This window comes from Vanessa atalanta, chromosome 1 (genome assembly GCF_905147765.1).
Source record: "Vanessa atalanta chromosome 1, ilVanAtal1.2, whole genome shotgun sequence".
NCBI lineage: Eukaryota > Metazoa > Arthropoda > Insecta > Lepidoptera > Nymphalidae > Vanessa > Vanessa atalanta.
Genome location: NC_061871.1, coordinates 1816061 through 1828814, shown reverse-complemented (window position 1 = coordinate 1828814; position 12754 = coordinate 1816061). Strand labels below are relative to the sequence as shown.

Here is a 12754-nt window from a genome sequence, read left to right as displayed (position 1 = left end):
TGTCTAGTGTAGTACGAGAACGCTAATTGAAAGCCTTCAAAAGCGACCGCAAACTTTAATTCACGTCCGAGAATGGCGAGACATTCCACAGCATGTGGAATTTAACAGCACTTACGGATTTAAATTATCTTCTAAACTTTATAAATATTCTATTCATTAATTCTGGAATTAAAAAATATTCACTTAATGAATATTTCGGTCTAGAAATTTTACTTATATCGCGTTCAAAAAGAAGTATCACTCGAAAAACGAATGCTAACTTCAATAACATTTCATAAACTTCAAATGAATATTTAAAATAATTCGGCGCTAAAAGTAAAACTTTTTGACATATAAATTGAGAATTTTCAATCCAAACGACTTTAAAATAACATTGAGCGTTTTTAATTCACTAATGAGGTGCACTAAAGCCGAGTAATGCTTAATTCCGGTTTCATATTTCCTTTAGGAAGCCTAAGAAGTTGACGCCGTCAAAGAGGAAAAAATTCTTTGTGGATACCGTGAAGCTGTAATTTGTAGGACATTTTAACTTATCTCAGCGACGTCGCAAGAAAATACTAATTATAATCCTCGTGGCAATTAAAGGCAGTTCGAGTAATTAGGCTCAGCTTTTCATTCACTAATTTTAGATTACCGAATATCTTAAACGGTAATCGATTAGAGGCTTTAAGCAAAATTAAAGTGTAAATTATGAATAGGCCTTTCATTAAATTTTCAATCAATTTAGATTTATCATCGTCGTTACTAAAGTATATGTATTTATTTATTTTTATGTGTGTGTGTGTGTGTATATTATTATTTGTAAATGTATTATGTGACCCGTGATATAGAAATAGTGGTGCTTTTCTCACATATTTTGTAATCAGCAGTATGTCCAAAAGTTGTCTGGAAGAGAACGCTTTAACATTATGACCGCACTGGAATGAACCTTTTGTAAATTCTCATTCATATTTTAATTTTAGTTTTGGGAGTGCAATACTAAAATTTTTTTTTTATTATTTATAACTTCAAGACTCTTTAGACGTTTGTTTAAGTAATTAAGTTATCAATGCCGTAATTTATATATATATATTGCTACTCAAACCCTAGGCTACCTCTAACAGATTTCACTAGGATCGCAGCTGTTTTCGTATTCATAATATAAGTCTAATTATGATAAAAGAAATCTTTAAAAAAAAAACTTCTTTACAAACGTGGTGACAATTTAAAATTAAACAAAGCCACACCGCGTTTTGTTTTTAAGCATTTTCACAGCTTGTTGCACAGCGACTTATCGCTTGAACTGCGCCGCTCTGTTTCTCATTTAAAAACAATTCCGTACCATTATTTTTGATATTTTACCAATTGAATAAAACTTTACTTAATGTGCAACCGACACGATGGGTTACATTGAATCATTGAGCCATTTTTTTCAGGTGTTTTGTCACAGAAGAATCTTATAATATTACCTATTATTGAATATCTATAATTTTTAAAATTGTTTGTGAAAAAATATAATCACGCTTATTGTTATTTGGATTGCCTACTTAATATTTAAATTGAATTTAAGAAAAAGATAAACTGTTGCCATACTGTTAATTACTACATCTATGTAAATATATATTGTTACATCTAGATTAGGCGGGGAAAGCACTACAAAATCACCTTTGCGAAATAGAACTCTGTCGCTTTGCGTATTTTTTGTTTTGCAGTTGAATTATACCGCAATATTAAACGCTGAGCCAAAACCAATATTAGCTGTGCCTAAAATCCAGGTCATAAAGTTGCAAAAAAAAGTTGTTTCCAGTGAATTGGTAAGTCAATACCAATTAGTATGATTTCAGCGTAAACAGTGAATTGAATAATTCGCGTCGATTTTGTTTGGCTTGCTTAAATTCACCGCAAGTTAATCCGCGGTCTGTATTTTAATTCGCGGCTCTCAGTTGCTTAACAAAATTTTTTATCGTTCAAGTCCATTCAGGCTATTCATATAATATTCAATACGTTCGTATGAAAACTAAAAAACTGACTAAAGGTTTAGTGAATTCATATGAAATTTTAAAACTTTGTACCCTTTTACGTTATATATTTTCAATTTTTAGAACAAATATTTACACGGTGTAAAATATTTATTCGTAAGAAATTAAATAGAAGACTACATTACATTTGGATAAACAAATAATATTAAACTATATTTAAAATTGACCGCTCAAACTAAATAATTGTGTCAACAAGCACAGCAAATGTATTCTTAGGCAGATAAGCATGGTCGATTTTATTTTAGGTATTGAGGTAAGCAACATATAATATATATATATATCAATACTTTTGACGACGACTCGCTGTCTGTCTAGACCTTGGAAACAACGTGTAAATGCTTTACTTAATAATCAAATGTATTTTATTGCATTTTCCTAATGGACATTCACATGAGTTCACGGCGCAATTGTCAATTTTATTTCCCATAAAAACGCTGTTACTTGCATTATAGATGCATCTATACCTAAAATATTTACCTGTGCTAAGCTAAAAGATGATATGCTAAGCAATTTATTGGGCTAATTTGTACAATAATTCAAGAATCGTATGATTTTTAAACCTAAATCCCTTAATGATAAATAACAGCGAATAATTGGTTCATGTTGTGTTTTGCACGACAGAAGCGCAAATAAAATTTGATAAAATTTAAAGGAGATTGACCATTTTTATAGAGGCAGTAATCCTGTTAAATTATATCTGTATATAACGATAATATTATTTGAAAGCTTTTTCATATTTATTTTTCTTTATTTCGTTACATTATTTCTATCTTTCAAATCTTAATAACTTTCATAAGTGCTCCTGTTGATTGGTACAATTTTGCACTACACGGTACAATTATTGGTTATCTGTCACTAAGGGATTTAGGCGTCAAATAGTTGCTTGATTCAGTCTGAATTATTAAAAAAATACGAATTAATTATAACATCTCTCTTGTTTATAATACTAAAGATGATTCTTGTTACGTCACTCTGACTTGGCAGATTCGTTAAAGAAGATAGTGCTCAGTGCACAATGGCTCAACAGAAATTTTAAGTGAGCGAACACCCACTACACACCACACACACCACACTTCGTTATAATGACATCGCAAATACAAAATTAAGTCGTAAGATTCAAAAAAAAATCGTAAAAATCTATATACTTAAATGAGGTATTGATTTCATATATTTGGATGTTTTAATAAACATGCCTTCCTACATGCTGTTATATATCACCGAAAAATTTCAAATACATATTTATTTATATATTATAATAAAATTATGATTATAATAAATCTTGGGTGATCAAATTATAATAAAATGTATAATATTTCGATAGTTTATGATCATTCACTTTGATTAGAAATTTTCTAGTTAACCTAAAATGCACTACTATGGGATACAATCTACCAAAAAATAATGGGTTAAATTGTAAACAGTATGTTACGGTTCACGATCTTTGGACAGTTTACAATCCTACGAGATAGATTATAATAAAAAAGAAGTATTATTATTATTATAATAAAAAGAGCAGTATATACAAATTACAGTGATATAAACATATTGTTGACATTGAGAAAATATATAAGATTTTAAATTAAAATGTTTATTTTTATTACTAACAGTATTTAAAACGGGATATTTACCATGTTTTTTATTTTTATTTGTTCACGAGACTCTCGATCGAGTTTTAAATATTGAGAAAGTATATTTCAATCTTTATCAAAATATTACACATATCATTTCCAGAAACTAACCACTGAACCATCTGAACTCTTTTAATTTATGTTTCTTTAAATGAAACGCTTCCTACGCGTCACTTTCAGGTACACGTTCAAATTATATGCTGAAAACGTATTAACACACTAAACAAAATAAGAGAAGTGATACAATTACCTACTGTCATTGGCCTATCGTGGTGAGTGGCCAACCCAATTTCCTAATTACGCCGAAGTTATTTACTGAACAGTAATGGGTATCGAGAAGTAATAAAAGGCAAATTAGATAAGGTAACACAATTTCGAAAACCCGTTCAATAAAATGTATTTTTATACTCTCACAGATTCATTTGTTTTAACTGTGACATTTCTCAATATATTATCGCTAGCTTTTATTTGTTTAAATAAAAATGTTTCTAAATATTCAATTAAATCACCGATTGGTACCCGGGTAACCTGCACCAGGACAGTTTTAATGACATCACACTAAATAAAAATAATTAAGGTAAATAAATAGGTAGTGAGTTAAATCAATGCATGCAATTTTTCGACGACCTCCATGTTCGAGTAGTGTGTACACCGGTTTTCATGGGTACGCCACTCCGAGGTCCCGGGTTCGATTCCCGGCCGAGTCGATGTAGAAAAAGTTCATTAGTTTTCTATGTTTTCTACGATCTGGGTAGTACCGTCGTTACTTCTGATTTTCCATAACACAATTGCTTTAGCTACTTACATTGGGATCAAAGTAAAGTATGTGATGTTGTCCAATATTTATATATATATATAATTTGACCTCTAACGTAATATCTTATATATATTATTTTGTTTTTTTCTTCAATCGTTAAGACTAATTCTAAAAATACAATTAATTTTTCGGTAAGTACTTACTTATTTAATACGGACAAGTTAAAATATATATTTAGTTTAGAATTTATCAAAAACAAAAATGTACTTAAATCGTTAAAACACCTTTATAAACACATATCATATTAAACTATATAAAATATTTTATACGTGAAATCGTTTTGAAAAATGAAAATATTAAAAGTAGTCAGTATTATAACTACCGTAGTTGTTACAAGGGCTTATGTGGTCGTTAAATATAATTTTTACTCTAAGCAATGAGTACACTTTTGTTTATAGCACTTTGAATAAAGCTTTTAACACATCATCATATACTTACTCCGTTTTATACATCAGATCTTTTAGCGATAAAGAGAATTTTGTGTAAAAGTCGACACTCGACTTTACAGGCCTTCACGGAACATGATATTTCACTCACAAGTTAAAACAAGCAAATTACTTTTTAAACGTATTTCTATTTATGCGTCCGTCTTGTTTGCATTTTCGTATGAAAGCAGACAGCTTAAGCGTGTTCTACAATTCCAAAGCTACTTAACTTATTTTTTTTTAATCTTTTACGTCAGAATTTAGTTGTCAGGCTTGGCTTTTATAATTTTATTATGTTTTTTTTTCTTAATTCGTTATAGCGTGTGATTAAGTCTACTAATGTAATGTGTTCTGCCAGTGTCACATATAGTAAAAAAGGCGTGTAGATTAAAATATACTAAACTAAAAATATTATATGTGTAAATCAATCTCTCAATTGAATTCTATTGAATTCTCATGAAAATTATGCTTATCATAATAAATTATATTGTGCAGGAGTCATTAAATTTTCAAACTTAAGCTTACTTATATTTATATATATTTGATTATATACATGTAGTACATGAGGATATGTAGTATATGCGGATATAAAGGATAAGCCCAATAAAGCTCTACAAATCTAAAGCCTATAATGATGATGAACAGTTAATACTAAGCCGAATACAATGGGTTTACACTAACACTAAGAATAAAGCCATCAGCGCTTATCAGACACTAAAAGCAGACGATCAAATAAGAATATTAATCCATTTAATCACTGAAGGCAAACTTCCTCATAGATACGGAGTCGTAATAGGAAACACTGAATATTGGTATTTATCTCATAGCACACTAACTCCTGAATATTATATTTAACCGCTGAGGATAATCGTTGGCACTTAAGTATATTACTCATTCTGGTCATATTACTGAGTCAATATTCTCAAATTAAAAAAACACATTTTTGGTCTATTTTACTGGTGCCCTGCTAATTAGATTGAAGGCAATTTCGTCCTGGAATTCAGAAAATAATAATGCATTTATTTATACTAATAATACAAGTGCCAAAGTAACTCTGTCTGTCTGTCTGTTGCTCTGTCACGGCCAAAACACTGAACCTAATCTGATGAAATTTGGTATAAAACATGCTTGGAGGAAAGGCATAGGCTTAACACCTGACGATCAACCCCCAAAAAGCCGAGCAAAACCGCAAGGAACAACTGGTCACGTTATAAAACAATTACCTGGTTAATATACCAAGAAAAAAGTGTGTAACTTGACATAAAAGTAGAAGTAATATTGATATAATCACTTTTGAACACTGAAGATACATTCGATTATGGTTTGATATTTATTTATTTATTTATTTATGTACCAACAGAGTATACAGAAAATTATATAAATGAAAAATGTGTACAAAGGGATAACTTATCTCTAACATGAGGTCTCTTCCAGAAACCCTGAATCTAGTGGAGATTATTTGTAATACATATTTATGGTGTAGGTACAATATCAATTAGTTTTATATTATAAAATTCAAGTAGACTTAACGATAAATGAATATATTACACACTAAATACAAATAAATACATTAAATATCTAATATACATAAGTTATGCATCCCAGATTCACACGTACTGTCAACGGCATATCTGTTTTTGTGTATTAGAAAAAGAATTCCATGATATTATTGAAATTGTTCGTTTTGGGAACTTTAAAAGATTATAAGATCTGAACAATGCGCTTTATATTCACTGAAAGAGCAATTTATATTAGATTTGCTTGTCAATGCAATTAAAAAACTATAAAATGTAAAGTAATCACAATACGTCGTGAAAGAAAATGGCAAGTCGATAAACTTGCTCCGGTATTTTGAATGAAACCATTCAACCTACCGTCTTGAATAAATTTATTTAAAACACGTTATTTTAAATACGAATATTCTAATTTAACTTTCCCATTGGATCAATACATACCTTTATGAATCTCTCCATCTCAAACTACGGGAACGCTCGGCTTTCGCCGGCAATGACTAAAGGTAGGAACATCGATTTTTATGCGTATGATAGAATTGTTAAATATAAAAAATGATTTGTGATAAAGAATGTTTGATCTACATAAAGTAACATATAGTACCTATTGAAGTTTTCTCCTTGTACTTGGGGCTTTTTTGTATATTAGTATCACCTTGTGTTCTCTCAGACAAAATTATTTTCTAATTACATTGTCATAAACTTAGTTCATTTACACAAAATATCTTTGAATTATCCTTTTGCCGATCGTGGTTTCTAAGATCAACACGAAATCTAATAGGAAACTTTAATATAGATATTTGCTAATCATATGAACCACAGAATCGATAATAATTGATTCTTAGGTGTATAATCTGTTCATAATCCTCTGTCAAGTCTGTAAATATTAATTTATAAAATTATAATTCATACAAATAGTAAACAAGGATGCACCAAAACAAAATGTAAACATATTTATCAAAGGTTATTGAACTTTGAAATAAATTTTAAAAACTACTCTAATTTATTAAAATTGTAAATAAAAATACGGAATTGTATATAAATCTAAGACGCCTATGACAAATACGCGGCTGTCAATGGAACGATTGTTCGGATTATTACGTTCGAAATAACCAACACGAGCGTGTTGAGCTCAGCTGTACACTAATGGCACAAAAATGATAGATGCTCTGCCAACACTATACCAGAAAGACCTGCCATAAATCTCTACGAGGGTTACATTGCTATACATATTCTTATAGGTATTTTGAAACGAACTGCTGAAAATACATTTAGAGAAATTATTCATGCGTATCAAATTTTAAGAGTTTTACAAAGTGTTTATCATTTCTAATATATTACTATTAATAATATCTTCAGAATACAGGCAGCTCATTGTAGACTTATTTTCACTAGTGCTAGCAAAACTATGAAACAATGGAAATACGATAAACTTCACGTCGGTAAATTTTTTTTACAGTTGCAAACCAAAATACAAAGAGACGGATGAATTTCCAAAAACACACAGGTTTCAGTAACCGTTTGCAGCGAACCATTCCCGGAAACGTAAAATTGAAAATATTTTTATAAAACAGGCACTACTCTTAATACGGCCGTTAAAATAACAGCGATTTGCCTACTGTGGAATTATTACCATTTTGTTTAAAATGCCTCGTAGATAAGTTCTTCGAAAAAAAGGGACTATATGGTTGGAAAGATACATATATTATCTTTCAAGAATTTAGAAATTCTATATATATAGTTCAAGGTAGGCAAAATGGTGACAAGGCAGGGATTACTCTTGACCCTCAAATTTTCCATACATTAAACAAAAATTATCATTTTCACAAAGCGTTTTCATTCATGGATCCAAGTTACATAGAACCCCTGTAGAGATAAGAATAAAATGGATGTCTGAAGTAGCGGGGATGCACTTCTACTACACGAATTAAATACGTAAGAGAATGTTTGAAAGTAGCAGAAGCCCGTAGCAACAAAAACTGAAGGTATAGATTATCGTGGTAAGGACATGTAATGCGGTGGAATAAATGTCATATTACAAGGTATGGATGTGGATGTTCATAAGACATAAGGAAAACCGTAAAGAACTAAATAAGACCATAAACACTGGGTGACGAAGGAAGGACAAAAGGATTAACTGAAGATTTTACTAGAGAAAGAGACGGATGATGAATAGGTAGTTGAGTGAGCTAGTGTATGTACTACAAGCATAGGGGACATAACATCTGAGTTCCCAAGTGTTCCCGTTCCCGAGATGTAAGAAATGGTTAATATTTCTTAAAGCGCCAATTTCTAACGTGGTGACCACTGGTCATAAGGTTAATTTGCCCGTCTGCCTAAATACTTCATAACAACAAAATAAGATAAAATAAAAACTTTCAGCTTCTCAGTAAGAAATTGTCAAAGGTTTCATTCGCGACATGCTGACGATAAAGGGAAAAAATATGAGTTCGATCGGTCGATCGACGTTACTGAACAAAACGAATTAAACTTTAAATGGAATTCACCCTGACTTGCCTCATAATGTATGCCATCTTTATTACTCCGTGTTAGATCAATTCGGAAAGTTTTTAGCTTTACACGCAGTTGGGATCAAAGGATTTGTGTTATTGACACTTACCCAAATAGGTATTTGAAACTTCGAGAAAAACAAGCACGACTTTTATATCTACGGCATTGATCTGATAATTGTAAAATTTTGGACGAAAGAAATATACCGTTCAATTGCCTTAGTTGATCATTGGTTCAACTATATATTGATATATATGTTTATTTATTTATTTACAGGACGCAACATTTTCATATTTAAATTTGAATAAATATTTTATTTAATTTGTGATTTTATTGAAAACCGCGTAAATTGAATTACACGTACTTTACCGAATTACTTTATGAAATTATTATAAAACTTTTTTTTGGTGTTAAAAAAGCCTCTCTCCTGCTCTATCTTATTAAATATTCAACTTTCTTGGACTATTGAATTTATTAGAATTTAAAATCAATTTTTCGAAATGTATATCGAGAGTTGCAAAATTGCTTGAAATTGTTATAGATAATGTTATCAAATATACCAATTAAGTAACAATAAGTGAATTTGTTATCAGTCTGCATGGCTTTACGGTATATTATAAAAATGTATTTATTTATTTGTAGTTTGACTATTTAAGTAATTGCAAACAAACGATTTTAAAGCCAAGGATTACATAGAGTATTTATGTAACGTTACTTTTAAATAAATATTTGGAATTTTCCGAGAAGATTATTCACCCCGAGAACTCACTCCACATCTAAATATCAAACATCATAGAAGCAAGAACAATTCTGAACAAAGAAAATTGTGATAAGCAACTCCTTTGTTAGAATCGTAACTTTATGGTAGCAATAAATAATAAAGACCTTGTCAAAAGTAAAATACAATAATAAATTCAATGTTTCTGAAAGGATTTTAACAGTTATCAATTATGGAGAAATTTCATAAGTATTTATAAAAAATAATTATTAGCAATTCCTTATATTTTTTGTGCATCGATTACAAAGACTTTTATAAAAATTGAGTATAAATTATAATATAATTGAGTTTTAATAACATTTTATGAGACGGAAAATGTAATGTCATGTAGTACTTAATTAATGAATCCTTACAAATAGAATGTATCGGTGATGGTTACTTTGTGAAGCGCTTTTTTATTGAATGATAGGTTTGCTTAGTTTTTTTTTGTAACATTAATATTAATTTACTATAACAAAATAATAAACTCGTAGAATTAATTATGTTTACTATATCTCGATGCCATATTAAAACTTAGTTTTATCATAAGTCAAATATATGATTTAATTATGTACTTATTGGACCGAATACAGATATTAGATTAGCCATCGCAGCTTATTGAAATTACATAGAGAATATGTTTCTCTGTCGATTTCATTAGACGAAATTATATTTTTGTGAGAATATACGAGTACAGGTAATAGGAAGCATCCTGTCGGATGTCGCCCAATCAATCACGACGCCGAAGTTCACCTGACCTCGAAGCTCCCGGACCTCGAAATCTTACCAAATCCGAATACCACATCCAGATCACTCACAACACCTTGCTTATTGGAATCGATTGATAAACAAACGCGGGGGCGCGGCAGACGCCTGTTGCGCGGACGAGGGCAACACGAGGGCGGACTCACCGGATATCAGGGCGAGCAGCGCCAAGGCCGCCAGCATTGGGGCCATGGCGGCGACGCGCGGGCATACCACACCCGCGCCCGCTGCGCTAGCACGCCGGGGCGCTCATGCGGCCTCCTCAAACGTACGGCGGCCGGCCCGAGCGGCGCTCGGCGCGGGACTGGGCTCGCCCGCCGCCTTCACCCCCCGAAGCACCCCTGCCTTCCCGACCCCCTCAACCCCGCCCGGCTGCGCAGCCTTCAGGTGCGCGCGACGCCGACCTGAGCCCTGCTCCTTGAAAAATCCTCCGATCTCAGATTAGGGCATTGTGTGGACCGACGGCGTTGACTGTAAATGTTGATGTACAGGATGTTAGGGAAATAGGGCAGCGAGGACAAGGTCGCTGCAGCCCTGGCCAAGAGCCCCGTAATCTCTATGCGCCCTTTACAGCTCTTATGCGGAACACAATATTAATCAAAGTCCATCGCGCGTCTGCAAAGTTCATTTATCAAGATAAATAGTCAACGGCTTGGAAAATTTCAATCGATTTAAATAATAATATTGATGCGGGCAATTAGTGTGTACGGGACTGATATTCTAGCTATATCTGGCTATATTACGGAAATATTAATTAGTACATATTTATCAGATGTACTTGTTATATTATCAGTATGTATCTTTTACAACATTTTTGGTGATAATTTCAATTCTTTAGCAAGAACAGCTCAAATGCAATTAATTTTTTTTTGTTTCTGTGCAGTAAGTAAACGTCTTTATGTTATATGCAACCTATGTACATGATCCAAGTAGACACATAGGTAATTGTGTCGGCGAACCCTCTGTTGAGTAGATAATGTGTTTTCGAACACTGATCCTGTTACATGAGGGACGATAGAAAATGAACCTTTTATTAACTGTGAGAGTTTTCCAGAGCTTCCAGAATTTGCAGTTCGATTAAAAAACTAACATATAGTTTTTTACAATTTATTACGTCTTTTATGAATTTCTTTTAAACCGATTATCTTGATAATCGTTGTTGTCTCGACGCTGACAAAATATTTTCTAAAAGGTTCAACTAATTGGTCTGCGAGGGCTTGAATCCAGACAATTATTCTATCCATCAAGGTTTTCATTTATAAATTTAACAAAATAAAAAGACAAATATCTATTTATTTACCAATTACAGTTGGTATCGCGTATTTGATCGATTGTTTCAATTTACTGAAAGAAATCCGACGTCAAGTTGCCTATTTCTTTTTCTCGTTCATATTTCTTGTAAATGGCGGAATAATTTCGTCTTCATTCTGATTCTATATATGTATAACAATTTGCGAAGACCTTCGGAAATATGTAACTATGGTAATTTAGAGGACCTAAAATTGTTTACGATTATGTTTTTACTTATATTTTTATTTTATTACAAGAAAATAATGTTTAAACATCAACTCTACGCGTTGTTAAAATCTAACGAATATTGGACGTACAAACTCATACGATCATTGTGAAAACTGAGAGTTTGATTAAGAAATCAGTGATAACCGATATCCTGTGATGGCAGTCTGTTAGTTTTTGCGCAAAACGAGTCAAAAGTATGCTCTGCGATCCGTCAGGTGACAGGAAACTAATGCACTCGACTACTAGGGCGGATCTACCTAAGGCAGATTACAGCTGTATAGTGCTTGTAGTTCATTGGGTCAATGCACTTAAGGTAGGGAGGTAAAAATAGATTGCAATATAACCTTAATTTCTAGTCATTGGATCAATACTAGGTCATCCAGGCCAGTAAAAATATATTAATTAATTTGTTTTTAAACAACATAAATTACTAAAAGGCATTTCCAATAGATGTTAATATCTGGATTTACATTATTTATTTAAAAAAAAGTCGTGTAAGCAAAAATTTAATAATCTGTAAATGTTATATTTTAGTATTTTACCGATATTCGTACGGCTCGGTTAGCATATTTCAATTCATTTCTCATCATAATGTCATTACGCGAACGTAAAAAAATATATAAAGAAACTCTTGTGTACAAAAGATAATTAAACATTTTTGAGTTTGACATAACAACGTGTCGTGCACACCTTGGAAGTGCAACGATCACTTGGCTACTTATTTTTTTATATTGAATTAATTTACAAAAGAGGTACCCCGCTGAGTTTCTTTCTCTGATTCTTTTCAAGTCAGGGTATTTTGTT

The 12754-nt window shown here is 31.7% G+C and overlaps 1 protein-coding gene across 13 annotated transcripts in view; it reads right to left on the bottom strand.

The window, feature by feature from the left end:
- LOC125064075 (neuronal acetylcholine receptor subunit alpha-7) overlaps nt 1-10732 on the bottom strand; it is a 105696-nt gene extending 94964 nt beyond the window's left edge. For all 13 annotated transcript variants that reach the window (XM_047670876.1, XM_047670893.1, XM_047670860.1 and 10 more), the window contains exon 1: nt 10579-10732. In XM_047670876.1, coding sequence (XP_047526832.1) covers nt 10579-10624 — 46 coding nt within the window. In that variant the 5' untranslated portion in view covers nt 10625-10732. The remainder of the gene's footprint in view (nt 1-10578) is intronic.
- Nucleotides 10733-12754: the final 2022 nt, after the last annotated feature.